The sequence below is a fragment of the Haliotis asinina genome, chromosome 6, assembly GCF_037392515.1.
Source record: "Haliotis asinina isolate JCU_RB_2024 chromosome 6, JCU_Hal_asi_v2, whole genome shotgun sequence".
NCBI lineage: Eukaryota > Metazoa > Mollusca > Gastropoda > Lepetellida > Haliotidae > Haliotis > Haliotis asinina.
Genome location: NC_090285.1, coordinates 1,536,405 through 1,559,681, shown reverse-complemented (window position 1 = coordinate 1,559,681; position 23,277 = coordinate 1,536,405). Strand labels below are relative to the sequence as shown.

The window sequence follows — 23,277 nt, the reverse complement described above, 5'->3', positions numbered from 1 at the left end:
TGAAATGCGTAACTTGCACAATTCAGGTGACCCTGTCTACTCAAAGATTATCCCTCCCTTCATTGTAGTGATGTTGTATTTCAGGTGCGTGTGTTGAGGATCATTAAAGCAGCTTGTTCGGGTAGACCAATGGCAGTGGATCTGGCCAAGAACCATGGCATCCTCACCTGGATCAGTAGTATCCTCATGAAACGGTAAGACCTGGTTCAGATGTGAGCAGATGTAGCTGTGTGATGTGTCCAGTGGTATTGTTAACTGCACCATTAATAAAAAATCACTCACTCACTCACTCACTCAATGCCATCCCTTCACTCACTCTCATCCTTCCAGACTGCATGATGTGGAGCACTGTGAGTTGCTGGCGTCCATCCTCCACACCCTGTGGTCCACCATGGAGGAGAAGAGGGCCAGGACGCTGCCCTCACAGTTTGTCCGGGAGATTTTGCTATGTTGTAAGAGGCTCATCACTCACATCAGGTAGGAGAGAACTTTCAAACCTCCACTGGAATGTAGCTACATCAAGGGTAACACCTTTTCATGGTGCCTTTCTACAAAATACTGACCCGTAAAAACTAAACCCACTCACTCCACAAAATACTTGACATTTTTTTCATGATAGATGATGAGGCCATATATAATACTCAAATCTACAAATTTCTTCTTTGAAAAGGTAGAGCTTTGATATTTCTGTTAAGTCCCTAACATCAGTTCTTTTGTGATATCACTAACAGTTGATGAGTTGCTTCCTGATTTTTATGTGAAGCACAATTCCCTGTGCTGTGCAATTTGACATTGATGTATTTGTGCGCTTGTTCCAGACAGCATGAGTTTTCTTGCCATTCGCTCCAGCTGCTAACAGAGACAATGGTGTTGTCCCTCCAACACCTCACAGATCTCACAGGGGACACCGCACAGGATGTGTCCTCTCCTGTAGAAACAATCACAGTCAAGGAGGTTCTTCTGCTCCTGCTCAGCTATAGCCAGCTGCAGAACGACCTCACAACAGCTGCACAGCTGAAGAACATACTCAGCCCTCTAGGCATACACATACAGGTCTCCAAGGCAACAGATGAGAGGAAACGCAACTACTACCAGGTGGAGGAGGTGGACCTCATAGAGGAAGAGGGAGGGAACATGGAGGTAGATGCAGATGGTGAAAATATGGCATCAATGGAGAAATCAAATCCAGAGTCTATGAAAAGTAGTGAAACATCAGATGTTGGTGAAAAGGATGTAGATAGAGGGAGCAGAGTGAAGGTGTTGAACAATGTGTGTCGGGTGTGTCTGTATTGGGCTCCACAGAAATCTGTGTCTTCTTCATCTGTAGCACACCAGGATAGCTGTACCAAGTGGGCACAAGAGGAGGATGTGCATGTGTCCGGTGCCGTTGTCACCATGGCATGGACTCTCAAACACCAACCCAGTGCCAAAAGCCCAAAACTAAAATCTGACATTCTATCCTGGGTTTTAAGTATTCTGTGTAATGAAAACAGTTTTGGTCAAGTCTGCAGGAAAGTTGTTACTGACTTGTCACATTTCTCGTGCCAGTTTTTGTCCAGTTTGTTGTCGGCATACAACAGTGTGTTAGATTTACCTTGTGAGACGGAGGGACAGCTGGATTGTGACATGTCTGAGGCATCTGCAGATGGCAGACAAGCAGAGAGTACAGACTGTATGCAGTCGTCACTGACGCTGCTCAACAAGATTGCTGTGTGTGTGTTGGGGGAGGCAGGTGCAGGAGCAGAACAGCACAAAGCTCTGGATGCAGCTATATCACTGCAGGATGATGCCTCATGTAAGTTGCTTTGTTTCAGAGTTTATGAATGCAAGGTTTTACAGTGTAGTAGTATTCAAGCCAGGTGACACCAAGTAATTGATCCACATGTTGTAGCCATGTAAGGACCAGTTTTCTATACAGGAGCCTTCTCCACTTGGCGTATATTGCTCAAATGTCTAATGCTGGATTGTTTGGCTCAAACTTGATTGTTTACAGACAGCAGTCATGTAGCTGGAATGTAGCGTAGTAATGATCCTTCAGTGTCAAATTGTTTCTGCAACTGTTTCTGTCTTCAGTGTCATCCCAGGAGAAGACATCGCTAGTCCTTCGGGAGTGTCTGTTAAAGACAGTTGGTCAGTCTGCACCGAGTGTCACAAGCACAGACACTGGATGTGGTACAGCTGGATTTGATGACATTACACAGGATGTCACACGGGACCTAAATAAGCCTAGGGCAAAAACTCCAAAAAATAAGAAAAGAAGACATCTATATTCCCAGGATCTTAACTCCAGTTCATTACAAGAACATCAGTCTCCTGACAGTGCAAAGAAGAAAAAGAGAAAATAAGTTTGAGATTCTCTAATACTGAATAGTGGTCTTTACATTAGACACACCAATCCACTGGTTGTCAGGGTCTGTCACAGAGTGTTTCATAGATATATGTGCATATGAAAGATGACAACAGCAGTTTGATGACAGTTATGTCCATCTATACACACCCAGCCCTGATTGCCAATATTCAGTGAGTGTCATACAGGCTCCAACGGCGGACTCAGATCATCAGGTGGCTTAGTGGTGGGAGGTGTTGCGAACTCCATGTGACAAAGTAATCAATACCATTGTCAAAAGTTTATATGCTCACTTCTCCTCATCATGATCCTGAGTCTGTCATCAGTTACACATGGACATCACTGTGTAATACCAGTAAACATTTACATCACTGTGTAATACCAGTAAACATTTACATCACTGTGTAATACCAGTAAACATTTACACCATTAAACATTTACGTGACTGTGTAATACCAGTACACATTTACGTGACTGTGTAATACCAGTAAACATTTACTTGTCTGTGTAATACCAGTGAACATTTACGACAATGTGTAACACCAGTGAACATTTACATCACTGTGTATTGCCAGTGAACATTTATGTGACTGTGTAATACCAGTGAACATTTACGTCACTGTGTAATACCAGTGAACATTTACGTCACTGGGACCAGGAGGACCTGGAGTTCAGTTCATGTTACCAGCAGTCTGAACTGGAGGAGGGCATGTTTAGCCAGTAAATGAGGGACAAGTGATCAATCTCAGAACACAAATATATACATGTGTATCATGGTATGCTTATATATGATAGTATGTCATAGAATGATTTCCTCTCATCTGCATCGACTCAGAAGGTGATGTTTCATATTGATTATTGATATTGATATTACACACACACCCTACCCCCCACCCCACTTCCCATTACATTGGTATCACACTTTGGTTACGGCAGCATTTTCCCCATTATACATCTGTACCACTCCCTAGTTAGATCTGTATAACACACACTCATAGATCTCCCAAACAAACAACCATAACAAAAGAATATCTGTGTCGCATCTGTGTGTAGACAGTCAAATCTGGACAAACAGATGATTAATTGCAAATGCAACAATCCAGTGTGTTGACATAACATGCATGAGACAGCACAACCTGGACTATGATAACAGCGCCATTTACACTGAGGATAACTGACAGAAAATACATCACAACTGAATAATCAGCAATCAAATTGTAAAGACGTGAGTGTTTGCCCTCTTTCATCAGCAGACTACACAGTCATACCACCGGGTCAGCAGGGTTCAAATGGTATTGCAAGATGTGTACACACTTCCCTAGAAAATATGTTAGATGTATTCACAGACTGTTTTGTATGTGCTTACATTTTTGTATAACAGAAATTTAAATCCTGCGATCACCCTATAATCATTGGCGTTGAACTTCAGCCATTTTAACTGTGGAATAACATTTGGTAAACATGAGTGGTGAATGATGACCATAAGAGTTTAAGTGCATCACTTCTTGCGGGAAATCTTGCCGATGTTGCTAGGTTTGGGGACCATCTCGTTGGAATTCCCAGACGAGCTGCTTCGACGTGATGGAGACTGGTCTCCAAGTCTCTCACGGCGCTTGCTTTTTGTTTCGTCTGAAAATAGTATTCAAACATGGGACTTCAAATCAACTGCCATATTGCTATTGTCCAGGGAATCCTATCATAGTCTGAAACGGAAAACTAAATTATTTTGTATAATGTTTTCATATATGGGGTCCTTACATTAGGTCCTGACAACATTTGATCAGCTTAAAAAAGACTGCCGAAAGATGATGGCCATCCTGAGTGAAGATTTGAATGACATTTGCACAATGGTAATTGAAGCAAGTTTTGATGAGTATTTCTGACCAACAACTTTAAATGAATCACGTGTACCATAAACATCAAAGACACATGCACAACTTCAGTGTCTTTAAATAAAGGTGACGATTCATGTGAAAACCCATCCTCGTTATCATCACAGCCAAATATTCATGTTTGGGCTGTCAGTCATGCTGGGAAATGAAACTGCACATGCGTGATGGGGTAAACTTCACTCGCTACTTTTATGTACAAGAAATAATCACTGTACCCAGAACTAATCGGAAATTTGTCTATCACGATGCTTAAGCAATGGCTACATCAGGGTCTCCGCCAGTGTTCGAACCTACATCCCTTTGGGCTGTTCACCCAGACTCCAGCGTCGAGGTGAGCATGATACTGTGTACATTTCATCCACACGTTAACGGATGCGGGAACATCAGAGCTAGCAGGAATGACTGCTCACCTTATGTAATCCTACCATCTCATTTGACAGCTAGTTTTATAACAGTGGCGCGCAATCCACCTTGTATCATACAGAAGTCCTTTAGTCCATCCCGTAAGATGGTCAGGTAAGCTGCCGCGAACTTTGTCATTCACTCGGGTCAAAGAAGAACGTGAAGCTTATTTCTGCTAGAACGTTGCTAAATGCATCCTATAATTACGGCACTTCAGCCTGCCTGAATACATGTATGATAATCAATCTAAAATATTCCAAACAAGGATGAACTTTTTGATCTCCTAATTTACAAATATAGGGCAGTCTGGACAATATTTACGCTTAAATGTTCAGCCAAATTACAGTATTTTAACCGTTAGAGGTATCAGTTCTTAGGATCAGTGATATTGTTCATCTAATGCTAGTACAACTGTACACCCACATTGTCGACTCCCTGTTGGCCGATCAGGACAAGTCGCCGAGTTCAGAGTCTTTCTCTTACAACTAGGAGTAAGCCTAATATGGCAGAGATACGTGAGAGCAAAACAAATGAACTTAATCACAAAAGACATACCGTGCTGTTGGTGGACGTCACGGCTAAACATGTTTTAATTCCTGTTGAATCTGAATAGAGGAAGACGAGTCATGTTATTCACAAGCCGGGATGAGCGCAACCAGAAAGCCAGAATCAGACAAACGAAGGAAAAGGAATGACGTCATTGAAAGGAAATCGCGTTATATTAAAAGAAAACCAAAAGTTCAAATTCGTACAGTTACTATGGCATACCGATTTAACTCATAATATCGACCAGAAATGACGCGACAGGTGTTTTCAGAACAGGCAGTGACCCCAAGGCAGGAAAATGCCAGAACTTGAAAATGTGGTCCAAAAAGTCAGCAAATATACTTCCGTTTTCCAAGTTTACCTATGTAGATCTATATGGATTCATTCTACCAAGTATGTAGCGTTACCAGACGCCAGATTCTACTATTCTGGTGCATACAGTCTGATGTATTATAGGTAGGATATTCAAAGGTTATGGAGTTTTCGCTGTTTCATATTCCATGTATAGCCGCTGTATTGCAGCTGACAGGACTGGAAATGGTCCCCCGTCGTCCCAAATGTTCTGAATCTTTGATAGAGGCATGGCTACCGGACCCGTTACCGCCTCGCGCACGTGCAGTTGCATTTCCAGCGCAGGACCTGGGTGTAGGCCTGTTGATAGCTTAACTAGGAATGCATGCCTGTAATGTACACATGTAACAGGGACATACACAAAGATAAATGATGGTTAATATCAGGATAACCGTATGAACAGATCCAAAATAGACTGATGGGAAGGAAGATGATAGCAAACACAACACATGATGAAATCTCGGTTAAAGGAAATGCAGGATTTCCTGCCCCCAAACAAATTTCCTGGTACATTTGTACTTACTTCCAGACTTCTTGGGTTTGTCCGCAGCAGATGTGTGTTGCTTTAACTTTCCTTCAGGACATATGGGGGGAAGTGGATATGTTTTTAACACTGTTCACATCAATGACACTTTTTCAATGTATCACTTCAAAAGACTGAAGATACTTCTATTCAGCAGATGCGTTATGAAACAATGGCAATAATCAGTACGACAGTACCTCATTCACTCATTCATTACTAGAGATTACAACAGACAGAATACCGCCCAGTAAAGGAAACGAAAAACAAATAATACTAATAAAAACCCACTAATTGCAACATACCCTTTGGTTTTTTGTTTTGACTCGCTCCCAGATATGTGGTAAATTATTTTAATGTTTAAATAATACTGATGTCAGACATGATATGACCCCCATGTGTGTGGAGCTTACTCTCAAGTGAGGGGTATGTCTTGTCCCAGTCAACCAGGAGAGGCAGGATGTTCTTGATGCTGTCATCAGGCCCCTCTGTGAGACAAGTGAAAAACTGAATACAGGGTAATGTTCATCACTGATTGCACAATCATAGTAGAATCTGCAGCTGACCACTGACTACTACTTAGGGTGCAGTCAGCATGCTTCAGTATTACATAATGTAGTGTGACACAATGTCTACTAAGGGTGCAGAGAGCAATGTTGCAAGGTGCCAATACATGTGAAAGGTACAGTCACAAAGACAGTGTACAGAGTGCCAACTAAAACCATTGGTGATATGTGCCAGAAAGTGTTGCAAGTGGCACATTTGAGGCCATGTATCCCATTTGTCTAATGCCTGGCCTTATCAATAAAACAAGCAATGAACATCATCCACGCCAAATAAGACACAACACCTACAAAAGTGCTAGGATGTGTGCTGGACATTGTCCTGGTGGTTAAGTTACAATCAGATCTTGTTTCTAGATGTATGCTCTATGGCCTAGGACTACATGTGATGAATGACACATTCATAGTGCAGTAGCTCCTTTACGCATGCAGTTTCCTCCAAAACACAGAAGTTATCAATAAACATTAAACAGACCTAGACATGGCAGATGTTTTCCATTCTTACTTTCTATGAGAACTGGCATGTATATTCCCCTTGGAACTGTGTGACTGAAGATGTTGTCAGTTGTGCTCTTGGTGTGGATGTATGCTAGGTTGCCGTTTTCATCACACAGATCAATAATTGCTGAAACAAAACGGATAGGATAGTTACTTGGTTTCACTGTTTACAGTTGTAAAACTACTATATAGTTTACTTTGTTCTTAAGCCTGCCTTTCGTAACAAAGACATGACCTGTATGTGACGTTCACGCTGTTGTAGATAGTGTTAGGAGGCATATCGCTGTTTTGCACTCGGACACAGTACACGACTCTCAAAGACTAGTCCTTGTTTGATGGTTATCAACAGACAACGTAATCGTATGGTGGTTGGACGCCGTCAGAATACCATCAGGACGATCGTAGCGCTAAAACAGTCGTAAGTCAAGTTTGAAGTGTGGGAGTTAAGATCATCTTAGCGCAACTATCTCTCTGAGGAACACGCCGCAGCATCTTCTGGTGAATGGCCACTGCACACTGTCACAGCTAAAGCGGTTAGCAGACGGCAATGTAGGATAGGAAAACATCAATTAAAGAAATTTCGAACTCAGGTAGCAGACAAAGCTTTAAACTGAATGATTTGTCTTACCCGTTTGATCAAAGTTACATGTTGCTTTGATGTAGTCGATGAATAATTTAGCTGTGCAGTTCGGATTTACAACTATCATCTGTTGTTCTGTAAACAAGATATGACATTGTGATTAATCTCATTGGACTTCTTTTTGTAACTTAAGCTGATGATAATCAATGGCTGAAATGCAATAAAAAAAAAAGGGTGCCGGAGAAAATTCTGTACCGACGGCCTTACGAGTAACTATGGCAACCACATAACTGTTTTATTTATGAATATGTTAACACGACATACTTCTACTATCTAGGTCTACTTTCATAAATTGACCCGAGCCACATTTTGACGCCATACGGGGTATCGTATTAGCTTATTTAAGATTTATTAGCGTCAGAAACATTTACAAATACACAACGAACAATATTTATTTGCACTTACCACCATAGAGAAGACGAATAAACATAGTTATCGTACTAAATATAACCAGTCCTAGAAACGGAAATGTCTTACGCCACCTACAACTGGTTGGAGTTATCTCCCCTGTCGACATTGGTTGCAGACTATTTATAGACTATTAGGGACGGTGGGGTAGGCTGGTGGTTACCGCGCTCACTCGCCACACTTATGGACCGTATTCGATTCCCCACTTGGGTACAATGTGTGAAGCCCAGGGCTCGTACCCCGCCGTGATACTGCTGAAATAGTGCTAAAAGCGGCGTAAATCCCAACTCGCTCATACACTCACTCACTTCGTTACACTCAGTGCTCCGTAAACAGTGTGACACTGTACTGATTTTTTGCATTCATTCGATCATAGTGCTACCAGATACTTGGTGAGAGATATCAGTTTATATCATGGCACAAGTGTAGCCGAAGTCGGACGCCTTGTCCACATGTCCAAAGAGGTTAACCCCGTCAGCAAGCTGACAAGGTAAGGATGTCATCTGTGGGATGACTCCACGCCCTGTTACACAAGCAACACTGGAGGAGTACTAACGGATGATCGAGATCTACATCTGCAGAATAATGTAGAAAAACGTACGCAATACACTGTGACGTAATCCTTCATTTATTGTTGCCAGACACAATGCCATTTGACTCACCACATCATGTTCAGAAATCACAAGACCTTACTCAGTACATGTGGCCGATGTTGTTTACTTGGAACGGGGGCCTGGAAACGGTGCTGTTTTCTGGAAAGTAAACATTTGTACTTACTTAAACCAGGGAGAATTGTGGAGTATCCCCTTTGAAACGGAGATAGCTGTGCAGTCCTTTTACGCATTAAAGCTTTGTTTTCGAATACTTTAACATTAAATCATAACAGTGCCCCTTTCTTGTGCCCTCAGATTGTTCTTGCAGTGCCATTTTCTGATACAGACGATTGATTGATTAATGCATATAATTTGTCACGCCCACGCAGTGGCCACTGGAAACAAGGTATCGCATGAAAACAATCATGATTAGAGATGAAAGCAGTGAGTGAGTGTAATTTTAGCAATATTCCAGCCATATCACGGACACCAGAAATGGACAGTACATTATTCTCGTGTGGGTCTTTAACGTGCCGTAGCCAGCACTTTGACCACTACCTCGTCTCCCGTGATGAGAACTGTTATCCGGTTCGTTATGGACAGGCATAATCTAATATAGTCTCCCTGTTGTGGTGTAGCAAGTTTAAATCCTTAAAATAGAATGTAGAATTCCGTAAGTCAGTGATCAGTCAAGGAGAGGTTTCAATATTTATTGCGAGGTCAAGAGTGCTGATAGGAAATCACTGACCTCGTTTCAATGTGAAAGATCACTGGTCAGTGTTGGAATTCTTTTGCGATTGGCCCAAACCTATAATAGGTGTTGTAATTACGAATTTGAAGTAGTAGTCACGTGACCGTGACAGGATTATTACACCAGCTTATTTACGGTTTGTTTTACAACTGCAATCTGGATGTCAAATAACTTCCTACAGCTGATGTCAGCCGGCCGTGACACAATAGTAGTTGGGGCTGGATGTATTATAGTTGTTGTCTGGATGTCTTTTCAGTGGTCATTTAGGAGAGAAACATCATGTGTTGGCCAATTTCCGGGTGTTATTGAGTATTTGAAGCACGGGGATGCATCTGGAACCGACGGCGTTAGTCGGAGGTTTAAAATGAAATATTCCCGTGCTTCAAATACTCAATAACACCCGGAAATTGACCAACACATGATGTTTATCCACATTGTAAACAAAAAAGTAAACCAAAGGGGTTTTACTTCACTTCCCTCACACCCATTCCTGACCCCACTGTGGGAGGTACAGCACTTTCCTAACACCCATTCCTGACATCACAGCAGGAGGTATAGCACATTCCTCACACCCATTCCTGTCCCCACTATGGGAGGTACTGCACTTTCCTCACACCCATTTCTGACATTATTGTAGGAGGTATAGTCCTGACATCACTGTAGGAGGCATAGCACTTCCCTCACACCACTTTCTGACCCTGCTGTGGGAGGTACAACACTTCCCTCACACCCATTCCTGACATCACTGTAGGAGGTATAGCACTTCCTGTACACACATTCCGGATCCTGCTTTTTGACTAACAGTTGAAAGTTTGATACAAAAAGACAAAACTTCCATTCATTCAGTACCAAAGTTTATTTACAAACAATAAGGCATTCACAGATTTTGAAATGGTCAGATCATGAAGAGCATTTTATGAAATGAAATCTTTTCAAAATAAAGTATTGTCCATATGAACAAACACATAATTGCTACTAGTGTTCAGATATAATATTTTCTCAAATTCATTTCTGTTTTTTTGCATTATTTTGATCGAACTAAATGCATTTTCAGATGTACATTCATCCTTGATTCAAGATTCCTATCATAAGACAGCTTTCAATGGCTCTACTCAATTTGTCTTAACCATTAAGACTCTCTGTATACCTACAGTAGGAGTTAAAAACAACTTGATCCTGTCTCTGCCATACAAAGTAAACATTTGGATATAAAGCTAAGGTATAGTGGACGGACATGCTTGTGCAGTCACTTGTGACCATGGTGGTTAAGGGGAACAATTTGTCTTCTAACACATACAGGTGTATAGACCCAATCTTATTATGATAAAGGTCCTTGTATGTTGTTATAGGATTGGGTCTATATTCTCATATGTCTTTCTTATGCTGTTTCTAGGCAAGACACACTGGTGTGGACAGTGTCACAGACAGCAACTAAATCATTTCTCATCAGAATATCTGTGCACCAGAAATATCAAATGTTATGGAAGTTTAACAAGAATGCATGTTTCTCTGTCAAGATGATATGTATACAACTCCTGAAGCCATTCATAAAATCCTGAGACGTTAACAGCAATTCTCTTTGTTGCCTTGATGGACAGTATGATGACACGTTACACTTCCTTCAAAGTCATAACAGACAGATGATCTCTTTCATATCAAAATGGACACGACTGTGTAATCTATTGAGAGATGTGCCATTATCTCCTCTTCTCAAACTCCCGGCGGATCCATTCTGAGTCCTGGTAGAACCGTGGGTCACCTAGCTTCAGCGCCGTTCTCTTGTAGAAGTAGTAGTAGAGGATGGCCACTGCAAGAAGGAACACAGTAGGCTTAATGCATGGAAGGATCAGAGTGGAATATGTCCGCCGTGTGATCATGGCAAGAAATGTATGTCATTCTGATACTGTAACATGATCTCGTGAGAGGAAAACATGTGACACAGGGAGAATGTTACATGTGTGTAATGGTACATGTGTGAAATGGTACATGTGTGTAATGTTACATGTGTGTAATGGTACATGTGTGTAATGGTACATGTGTGTATTGGTACATGTGTGTAATGGTACATGTGTGTAATGTTACATGTGTGTAATGGTACATGTGTGTAATGGTACATGTGTGTAATGTTACATGTGTGTAATGGTACATGTGTGTAATGGTACATGTGTGTAATGTTATATGTGTGTAATAGTACATGTGTGTAATGTTACATGCTGTGTATTCCATGGGCAATAAAACATCTGTAAACTAATCAAGTTGGGAAAGGAACCTGGCGTTCATCTTGTCACCAACATCACACTGCATGTCGACATCCATTTGCCAGGGTTATTGATTCCCATCTGTATAGATTATGAAAGAGTACTGGGTTTGTACTCAGTGAGATAATTGCTTATTATTTAATGATTCTGTGGGCTAAATTAAAACGGAATCTTGAGTAAATAAAGATCTTAGGAGCTGGTGTTGAACTTACACTCTGTCAAACCATAGAATTATCTCAGTAAAACAAGAATGAAACCTACTGGTTCTCTGAATGATGAAGAGGACCCGATACCCTGTAACATCCCAGATATACTTGTCAGGGTCATCCCACCTCAAGGTCTGAAATATACACGGAGATCATCTCATCCACAGCATGTGTCCAGAAAGTCTCTATCAGTGTCTGCAAGTTATAAAGCTTATCACAAAGGAAAGTCTGATGAAACTGGAGTAAGGCTACTTTGATAATTGATCATACATGTATTACCTAGGAAGCAAGCCTCAAGCTGCACTGGTTTGTGTGAATACTCACATCTGTACTCCAACATGGAAGCAATGACCTGGGAATAATGTCAGACAAAATAATGAAAGATGAAATGCAAGCTTAATGGCTGCACTGCAATACTGAAGTAGATATGACATACATGCAAATGTCTTGTCCGGAAAATCACAAACAATTCTAAACATAGATTCATGACATTAACAAAAGCGAGTCTTTCACAATACATCTCACTGACTGACCATGTCAAACTAGCACCATGCACTGCATCCTTCTGTCAGAACATAGACAGCATGTGGCATACTTAATTACCAGTCTATCGATTCTATTCAGTGACTTTTATGATTATAATTAGTTGCAATATTATTGATACCACAAGAGCATAATAAGAAACCTTTATCTGAAGTTATAGTTGCAACTGAGTTAACAAAATTCATGGCATGTAACCATGACAACGTGGTTACAAGAACATGTACGCAGAGGCAGTGTGGAGTGTGCATCAGGTGCAGTGATGAGCGCAGAGTGCGTGAATGGTGCAGAGACAGGGAAGTATGATGATGATTTGACAGTCTCCTGACAATTCAATGCTTACTATTCCTAAAGCGTCTTTCTAGCTCTGTAAATGGACAAAGTTTGTGAACTATTCAGAACATCACCACAGATCAAAATATGAGGAAATAGTAACGATAAGTTAAAACATCAAACACCCATATGTACAATACACCTAGCATTATTTGAGTCTAACAAAGATGTCAGTTAAGCTGCTGTCAGCAATAATTGTGTTGGAGACATCAACTACGAGCTTCAGATGTGTAGCATCTAGTGAGTTAAACTGACTGTCACTAGACTACCCCCATGTCTTCAAACACAAGAGTGTCAAAATGGTCACACCATCAAACTGTTGATAGGCTGGGGTGGAGGTTTATGTAACAAAACACGTACAACATGAATTTTACACGGACCAAATACAACACATACACGTCTATACAACCATCGTGAAGAATGTCACTAACTACCACGCTGTAGAGCAACCATCGTCAAACTGAGGGAAATGATAGCAATAACCACAACATGTTGTTAATGTGATCATCGTTTAGTCTGAAATCAACTGGAAGGAAAGTTGACAAGATTCAAGGTCACACAGCATGCTTGCTTGTTTCAAGGAAAGATAACCCTTGTCAGACAGCTGAACATTGTCATTACTTCACCTAGTTGTCCTCTTGGAATTTTTGTTTGATTTTAACTTTCTTCACATATCATTTGGTAATAAAAAGAAAATATTCAAACATTAATCCAAAAGAGAAGTAAATCTCACTAGATGTCAAAGTGTCATGTGTGGAGTAATTGTGCTTCTGTAACAACACATATTATCTGATGATTTCTTTGCCAACTTCGTCAGGTTCAGTATAGTTTCAACAACTAAATAAACAAGTTCAGGTTTCCGCTACAACAAAAGGACCAAAGCTACATGACCCTAAAACATGCATTCCTGACAACTATTAATGTTATAGGGAGGAAACTACCAGTTCTAAACACTTGTTGCATGTTTTGGACCCATGGTTGAGGCATCACATACTTTCAATCTGTGCAGCTTGATGAGAAGAATTCAGGTTCTTGTGGTTACCAGCAGTCTTGTTAGTAGATTGTATTTTTGTGTAAATGCTGTGTACAAATTAAGAAACAGAAAACTGAAGGAAATGGAAATCGTGAGAATTGTTTGGAATATAAGTGTACTGCATCATGCAAACACATCACCCATCAGCAGAAATATGGTTTCAGTTAGAAAGTGTCTTAACATAAGCTGGCAGGCAGGCAGAAATAGTATTATTTGATGTTGTTATCTTGTTCGCTTCTCGGTGATACGCATAATGAGAAAAATGTATGAAGTGAATTATTGACAATATTTCAGCTGTGATTCTTGTCTGACAACGTAATCAATGAAAGAAAAAAAGTGATATATACACATGAGACAGAAACTGATTAAAAGCTGCACTGAAGGGTTTGTTTCACTTGGAATCATACCTGGGAGTCATACAATACCTACAAATCACAAAAAACATTTGGGCTATGTATCCATACTCCTAGTCCATTAATGTTGACATAACAACAGAGATATATGTATTCTTGAACATAACTAGCATCGTAATGCAAAAACATTACTCCAGTTTTCTCAACAATGAAATTTAATTATTTTACCTGCTTTAACTTAAAAATTTCAAGGCAAACAATGTCATGTTTTCAAGATGTTTCTAAACTGAACTGTTCATCACTGAAACATTTAAGCTGTATCTACATTGTTACTTCTAATACTGAAATTGACCATGTTGATAAGGATAAAATATTAATAAAATAAGCAAGAGAAGTCAACGGTTCAAAGCTGCTTAAAAGGTGCAATATATGAAATACATGGATACAAAAATGTTGTCAAATATAAACAAATGAATCATTAATAGTCATATTCAACAAGACCTTTCAAAACATAAAGACTGAGAAACGTCTCGCTAATGCCATGATAAACTGTGCTTCAGTACGCCTGAATTACCCGGTCCAACATTCACACGACATAGACATGTATAGACAGTTATAAGAGCACGGGACAACCCATTGATCACAATCATGCTAAATGTGGGATTCAAACCAATGATCAGCAGATCCAAGAGATGCAACTCTGTATAGTACATTGTAACATGACACTCCTTACACAAACATACTAAGCGGCTGTGAGGCATTGACAAATGTTAGGACTGTTATGATTCACTTGCATATTCCTGAATTGTATTCCTTCATGAGTCCACATGGTTCTCTGCAGTCACTAGAATCAAATATTCATAGCTGCTCTTTAATGAGTGATTTTCACTTGAACTTGCCTGTTATTTTAAGAGTGAGATATGCAAACTGAAATATCTCCAAAGCAATGCAGGATAAAGTCAACACTGATCTATTTAACATGACAGTTAAGTGGCCACTGGTCACCTGTGTCACAAAGTAATATTGACAACCAGGTCATAATATGTCAAACGATTGGTTTCGTCATCATTTCAAACAATATAATGAATAAAACATCATCTTGTTAAGTGTTGTGGTATTTGTGAAAAATATTTGAAAAACTCCTGTGTTCATGACATGAATTAAAAATGATTGTATTCACATCACTGAGTATTTGCTGCAGTCCTACTGTATGTGCGATACAATGTTGTCCATGTTGTATGATGATGATTCAATACCAAGCCAACATTATCAGCTTATGAATAGGAAAATGTCACAAAAGCACTGGAACACTAAAGAGTAACTTTCTAACAGTAATTTAGCTCTTACTTTCTTCAGAGGGCAAAACCTATAAACTAAACTAGAAATGTTCAGCAATATCAAAAGGAACTCTCTATCTTGCTTTTTATTTTAACAGCAAACATCTCTTGAAATATGCATCATACATGTTACATATACATGACATGCAGTTTGATGTATTAAAACAAAAACATTTCAAATATGAATACAAATGTGTCAAATATATTTCATGCAATGCTAGCACATAACTTGCTTGTTAACTTTGCAAGCTAAATACAATCATCTTTCAAAACACACAAACAATCAAATGTGAATCAATAAGACCCATGTATATACTTCAAAACAGTTAGATGACATCAAACACGTTACATTAACATTTTGTCTAGTGGTGTGGTCCCAACCTTACACTACTCGACCCTCTGGACAAGAAGGTCAAGTTGGGAGTTGAGTTGGTTGATTTTCGGAATGCGTCAAGTCAGGTCGTGTCAGGTCGAGTCGGGACGATTCAGGTCTGCCAAGGTTTTGCAAAATTTGGACATGTCAAAAATCCTTCCCGATTTCCTTCTGACGTTCAGTCCGAGATTAGGTTGAGACCAGGTCAAGGCAGGTCAATAAAAGGTCGAGTTGAGATCGACACTAGGCTAAGTTTGACGGGTTGAAGGTCGAACTAGCCTGACATGACAATCTGCGTTCTTCTTCGAGTCGATATGTACTTGGCCTCAACCTCCACTCAACATAATCAAGTACTGGAGGCTGTATTTATAATTGTTTGTCATCTTCCCTGTCAGTGGTAGCACACCCTCTACAATCTGCTGCCACCCAGAGGTCCACCCTGAGCACACCACCTCTCCTCTCCAGGACAAGATTAAATTGAGATGGGGGTCGAAATTACGTTGTTGAACAGGTCGAGGTGGTCGAGTACATGTCTAGCTGGACAAGTTTAAGTCAAGTCTTCTCAACCTAGCTGACCTGAGTTGAAAGAGATCGACTGAAGTCAGACTGACATTGAACTGAGGTCACTATGAGGTTGTTGTGAGACTGAGGTCGAGATGTCCTCATGTCGAGATCGTCACTGGGACTGCACCATAAAATCTTGACAACAGTTTATCATACTAAAGTGGTAAAATAACAAGTTAAGCCTCAACAGCAATATTTGTTTTTTGTATGAAATAGCTATGTGAACATTTCCTAACATCGAAGGAGACCAAGTCCCTTGTCATGTAATATGTTAACAGATAGATTAACATTAATGCTGATCTATGCTTTAAAACTATAATCTCACCATTCCCCAGACATGCAGCCCTACGTTCAGCATGAAGTAGATGAAAGTCACGCAGATCGGCACACGGAACTTGTTGACTAGGATATTCACAAGGCCTGCTTGGAAGATGTATGTATTGAAGAACAGGAGGAATACCACAATAACTGCGAACAGGATGCAGATGTCTTGAATACTGAAATAATAGAAAGAGAGATGAGTCTGGACAAAGGCCATGTAATTTTTTTTTTTGTTATTAAGTTACAAGGAGACATACCAGCACTGGAACCTGTGTAATACTGCACAATATCAAAAAGATATTTTAATCATTAAAACATTGTGTTATCCGTCACCTGTCTATTCCGTATGTCGGCACCTGCCTATTTCGGTAACTAAAAAGAAGTTGAAGTGTAAAATAACACTGTCTAAACCAGCGTGGGTACCAGCTGACCAATCCAGGTCCCATAATCCTATACACTAATTAATCCCCTTGGCATCCTACACAATCAAGAAGTAATGATTCTTCAGGGAATCAAATGTTCTGATTTTTTCTGGTCAAATTGTTGATTTGTACTTGTTTTTTTTGAGTAATGATAAGAGCGGAATATATGTCATCAACTTTGTCTTAATTTGTGGCAAAATTACAAAGGATCAAAGGCATTACAGAGATAAAGAGATTGATGAGTGTAAATGGCAGCCATGTTTGAAAGTTATTGTCACTGTCTAATCCAGTACTGTCTATCCAGTCCAAACCAGCATTTTATTTCAGTCCCATGTGATGCCGATTTAGACAGGTATTACTGTATATTGCTGCACATCAGTGTTTTAGGAAGGAAGCCCTAAACATTGCAGGTTGCGGATCTGATCTGATGATGTCATCATCAGAAGGTGCATTTCTGCACTTAAAATTGTAGCATACACCAGACATTGTGACTTTTTATCTGTGACCTTATTTCATGTGACCATCATTCCGATCATGCACCAGGCGCCTGCTTCTCCATGCCTCTGTTGAGTTGAAATACACAACAGCTACAATGATCTTGTATCTCAAGAAACAACTGATGTTCAAAGTATGTTTATTGCATTGTTTTTATCAAGATAAACATAATAAAGGTAGAATCAAGTTCTGGTGACACAGCATTTTTAAAGTTGAACATTTTGCACAAGAGACATTTTATTGATATGATACAATGGATATACATAACTTGATCCAATTAATACATTTGACAAGACATCACTTCTACTCACACAAACATAATGAGCAGGATTACATTCTGAAATCTGAGCATCTCTGTGAAGGAGTTGAGAACCAGATCCACCAACAGCAGAAGATACTGCAGGTACAGGATCGGTTGGTACCGACTGACCATCATCTTGACGGTGGATGAACTTGGCTATGATGGGTTAGTTTATAGCTTCATCACTGAAGTGTACCCCATCTATTTTCTGCTGTGACATTAACAATGCATATGGTTACATTGCAGATTCTGAAAAAGACAAAAAAGGCTTCCATAATGACAATCTGACTTGAAAACAGTTTATAACCATAATTCACAGTATATTCAAATCAAGTAATCAAGTTTGCAATATCTCCTAGCATTTTCTGTCAGTAAGTGACCAAGATTTATCCTTTACAATAAGAGCAAAAGCACTTTCTGCTTCATGTCAAACATTCAGAAAGTATCAATGTCAAAACACTGTTGCTTGTTGTTTGGAAGACATTACTTACATGGCCTGCCTTCTAATTACATGAGGCAATAGTTTAAATGTCAGAGTCAATTGGATACTTGTGAATTTTGCTTTTCCCCAGGAAATATTTATACCAAATAATATATCTCTCATTTATGGGCCTAGATCAATCAAATTTCCTATCACAGGGAGTTATACGCTAAACGCCTAACCGCAATATAAAAATGATAATAAATAAGTTGTGTAACTATGTACACAGATTTCAACCAAATATAGCATATCAATAAAAAACAACCACAAAAAAAACCCCAAAACATCTAAATAACTGAAGGTACCCACCAAATGTCAATATACATAGAGGATACTAAATGACCTTCCGTGTAATACCATTTTTATTAAACGAGTTAAAGATTTGGTATCAAACGAGCAAAAGCAAGTTTGAAACTAAATCTTTAAAGATTTTAATAAAAGTGATATTTCATGGAAGGGAGTTTAATATTCTGTTTCTTACTTGCCAACATAAATTGACAGAAATTGCTGTAAAAATATTTCACTGCAGTATCTTCGACGGGCGAGTAATAATTCTTTTCTATTATCATGGATGATGGGTCATCTGTGTAATTAGAGGAAAGAGGATCTAGAGTTGTGCCCCTTCCTGATCAAAAACCCAAATTAGAAACTGACTTGCATACCTCACCCAAAATATACATTCAGTAAACTTAGAACAGGTATGAAAAACAATCAGTTATTACCCATGTGGTCAACATATGGGTAGTTGCATACTAATCTCATATGTCACACGAGTGTTGTATCTCGTTGACCTGTGTCGTTTTGCGTTGACCTGTGTCGTAACAACTTGATCTGAGATTCTAACGATTTGGTTGGATAACCGATGACCTCTGATTTATGTCATGTTGTGATCGAACTTTGTTTCCATTCATAATAAACATGTGAATTCATTCATTCTACAACCTATATGCATTGATTGTGAGTTGAACAGAGACTTTGTATCCGTCAAAAAACATAAATGCAATGTTTCCACCAGTGATGTTACTGGTAAACAAATATAAGATGATCCACAACCTGACAAATGACCCCAATTTGCATACAAGGGAACGCCCCACAGAACGATCCACTTGAAACAAGAGGGAGACAGGTTGTCTGATAAATATCGAGAAGTTCATTTTCCCCGTGCGTTTCATGCATGAATTGTTATAGCACACTCGATTTGGGAACAGGTACAATCCCAACGAATTGAATCAACACAATATACTGAGCAAATATGTTTAGGACCACGGGGTGCTATCGAATACAGTGCGTAGGGCAGTTCTGGATCACAAACGAAAAACCAACTGCATGCGCCTCCGCAAAAATTTATCTGAAGCACCTTAGGGCAATTTCTGACTGAACAATGTTTCATGTTACTTACACCAAAATATGAAATTAATTCGGTCCTGATTGACTTTAGAAATATCGCAAAAGAAACGCTCCGCCGTTACGGCAGTTCCGAATCATTTCAGGGTATTCCAGATCACGTGACATAACGAGGCAGTGTTCGGTTTTTGGTGCTCGTTTGAGGCAACAGGGGTCTGTGTCAAACAGTAACACGCGTTTAATTAAATAAATGCGCTAACAATATTCATAATGTTTGAAAAATGAATAATTAACAAACATTGCAGTTGATAACAACATCCACTTGGCAGATAGTTTTAACACTTGCTGCTCATAACAACATACTCCAGAATCATGATTCCAGGTACCAGTGTGGGCTGAAAAATATTTTCTTGGGGTTAATACATAAGTGGTTTATGGTACTGATCTCTTCAGTATTGATATATAGTATTTTGTCGTGACTTTTACATGCGACTTTAACTTGTAAAGTACAACTATCGAGGCAAAATAACCCATTTTTTCAGAACCATTAAAGCTTTATTCAGTCAAGATTGTTAACATCACATCATCATTTACTGATTGTAAAGCTAACCAGTATATTCTATTAATACCAGCCTATTTGAACTCTTTATGGGTGTCCGTGTATCTTCTTGTGTTTAAAAATGAAACAAACTATAGCTCGAGTCTACTCCAACCTCATTGCTTCCGCCTCTGGCATAATTCATCACTAAAATTCTTCAAGTTATTAAAAAAAAAGAATAATATGACTTGAAAACAAAACAAAACAATTTCAACCCCAAAGCATTGTCAAGTTGGTTATTTCCAATATTCTTAATCTTTTACCTCACAGATAGTTCTGTACCGCAAATTACGTTTTGGCAAAATGAAGGCCAAAACGTTTTATGTATCTACTCTGTGCACAGAACATCTAAGACAGACCCTTGAGTGAGTATATATTTTAAATAAAGGCAACCGAAGTAAGATCGTGAAACTAATTACTTTATTTCAACAGTAATTAACATTTTTCGGCGGTTGGCAGTCCTGAGGTGATCCCTATTTTCTGGTGATCCGGAACTGACTTAAACAAGTGGTTCCATAAACAGCTCATTTCTCCAAAAATATGGCAGATGAAGAGAAGATTTTTGTTGCTTTTAACAGGTGAAAAGTATATGCATGCAATGGAGAGTTAACGTGAAGCAACTTGATTCTAGTCTTATTTGAGACGGGCCATTCCGAATGAGTTACCTTTTCCTGATGTGTCAACGACAAATTACGCAATGATAGGTATCTTCATTACAGGGCGTGCAAGTAAACTTCTGGTTCAGATCAATTAAAACAAAATATATCACCTATAAGAGCAATGTCTCGGCTTTAAAATGAGAGATTGAGTGAAGAAATCTATCGAGATTTACAATTTCTGTACGTGGCAGTGATCCGGAATAGCCGTGATCCGGAATACCCTTACCCACTGTATTTCGAGACGATGAAGAACAACATGCATCATGATGTCGGTTATTAAGTGAATAACGTCATTACAGTGTGACATCATGGGAAAGTGTAGAACAGTACAACATTCTTCCGCAACGTCTTTCTGAAACCGTTTTCAATTTGAAACCATAAAACCTCTAAAACGGTATTTTATCATTTTAATGCATATAAAACGTGGATAATAAAAAACATACCTCGCTCGGTCTCATTACATACGAATTATGCTCGTGACCCTCCTGTGGTATCTGACGGAGCGAAAGCGAGGTCCGATACCTTAGGAAGGACATTTGTTTCGTTTAAGTCGTATGTAATGAGACCTAGTATTCTCTAGTGAACTTATTTTAGTGTTGGAATATTACACTGGGGAAGGAGGAAAGTTGCCATGTAAAAAGAGTGAGTACGAGCAGAACTCTTTCCTGATCTAGGACGAAACCCATACCGTATCTCGAAATCATGCAGGTTGAAAGTCCATTCGCTGAAACAAAGCTTGAATTAATATTGTGATGACAGCTCTGTTGTTAACCTGAATCCGACATGTTTACACTCGAAACGAACGTCCCGTACATTCTCGCGAGATATACATACTTTTTAACTGGTACTACTGATATAATGCGCGATCGCGCTCTTGAGGCTTATTTTGAAATATGTACGCATATAAAAAGCCATGCATATTCTGTTTATCGTTCCCACAACAAAATATGCACATTTGGGTTTTTACTTACTCCACATGTCTCTGTTTAGCATCAGATTACAAGGCCTGATTTTATTTCACATTGGAACGTGAAAGGCATAGGACAAATCTGAAACCGGGATCATATCTACCAGACCGATCCAGAAAAATATACGTAGACAAATGCATGGTCTTTGAAGAGAACATGTGCTACGAATAGAAATAAATAGCCCAGATGAGTTCAGGTGAGCAATGGGATGCAGAACCCATTGGACTTCTGGCTTAATAAATAGGGCTTTGCATTACAGACAGAACTGATACGCTTGTATCGCGTCTCGATATTACCAGCTGTATAAACATGCACCGGTTATACGTCCCAATTTCGACAAACCCAGTTCGCCTAACTATACAATTAAAACTTCGACAAAGTCTTTGACTAATTATGTCTGACATAGAGCCCCCGGAGTCTTCTCTATGATGCTATTGTAGAAGAGTATTTTAGGTACAAAGTGGATGCTTCATCTGAGGCCACGTTGATCTTTGAGATGCTCACGTGCCTCAACATGACAACACTCCCTCATCACATCATTCTCCCCAACAGCATCAATAATGAACAAAAATATTGCCAATAGACCATCTCTCTCCCCCTCATCCCTAAAGGAACAAATCCCGTGATACTAGTTAATAATTCCTTTGGCCATGATGTTATGTATATACGGTAGTCTTGTAATGGTTGGTAGTGCTGATTGTGTTTTACACATAAACGAGCAGTACTGCCAGTTATTATCGGTCACAACATTGAATGGCCACAGAAAATGTGTTTTATCCATTCGTCATTTGTATTCTCAATATGCACAAATAACTTTTTAAAAATGTTTCTAGAACTATATCCAGTATAGGTGAGCATCAGAGCCTTTCCTTTGTGCAGAGACCATATAATAAATAATACATGACACTATTATGGATGACAACTTCTTTAATTCTTTTAACACGACGTTTCAAGGCTAATTCTTGCCCGTTCATCAGTGTCTTGTATTACCTCACCAACTTCTAAATGCCTTTGAAGAATTTCATATATGGTCTCTGATGTTAGGTCGTGGAGAAGATACTGTGGGTCATACTGTATATTTACACCACCAGGGAGAATATACCTGGTACCACAAAACAAGGTGTGCGCACTGTCAGATGTTCATCAAATGAAGGAATGGGTATAGTCTCTTGTACTCGTA

General features: G+C 39.4%; 3 protein-coding genes across 3 annotated transcripts in view; 1 reads left to right on the top strand and 2 right to left on the bottom strand.

Annotated features, from left to right (window-relative positions):
* The window catches only part of LOC137286922 (nucleolar pre-ribosomal-associated protein 1-like), a 43,272-nt gene extending 40,430 nt beyond the window's left edge, over positions 1–2,842 (top strand). Inside the window, exons 31-34 of the mRNA XM_067818954.1 lie at positions 85–194; positions 331–477; positions 819–1,795; positions 2,074–2,842. Of these exons, the coding sequence (XP_067675055.1) occupies positions 85–194; positions 331–477; positions 819–1,795; positions 2,074–2,345 (1,506 nt within the window). The 3' untranslated portion in view covers positions 2,346–2,842. The remainder of the gene's footprint in view (positions 1–84; positions 195–330; positions 478–818; positions 1,796–2,073) is intronic.
* Positions 2,843–3,845: 1,003 nt separating this feature from the next.
* Positions 3,846–8,189, bottom strand: LOC137286923 (uncharacterized protein CXorf65 homolog). Its single transcript, XM_067818955.1, has 6 exons — positions 8,165–8,189; positions 7,748–7,834; positions 7,127–7,246; positions 6,472–6,546; positions 6,062–6,112; positions 3,846–3,976 (listed from the first exon to the last, which is right to left on the bottom strand). Exons 1-6 carry the CDS (start codon positions 8,187–8,189, stop codon positions 3,846–3,848), a joined length of 489 nt encoding a protein of 162 aa, XP_067675056.1.
* Positions 8,190–10,352: 2,163 nt separating this feature from the next.
* LOC137287061 (transmembrane protein 138-like) lies at positions 10,353–21,957 on the bottom strand. The gene is made up of 5 exons (XM_067819177.1): positions 21,818–21,957; positions 18,058–18,296; positions 16,834–17,005; positions 12,031–12,109; positions 10,353–11,318 (listed from the first exon to the last, which is right to left on the bottom strand). The coding sequence occupies exons 2-5, from the start codon at positions 18,180–18,182 to the stop codon at positions 11,209–11,211; spliced, it is 486 nt and encodes a 161-aa protein (XP_067675278.1). The 5' UTR covers positions 18,183–18,296; positions 21,818–21,957; the 3' UTR covers positions 10,353–11,208.
* Positions 21,958–23,277: the final 1,320 nt, after the last annotated feature.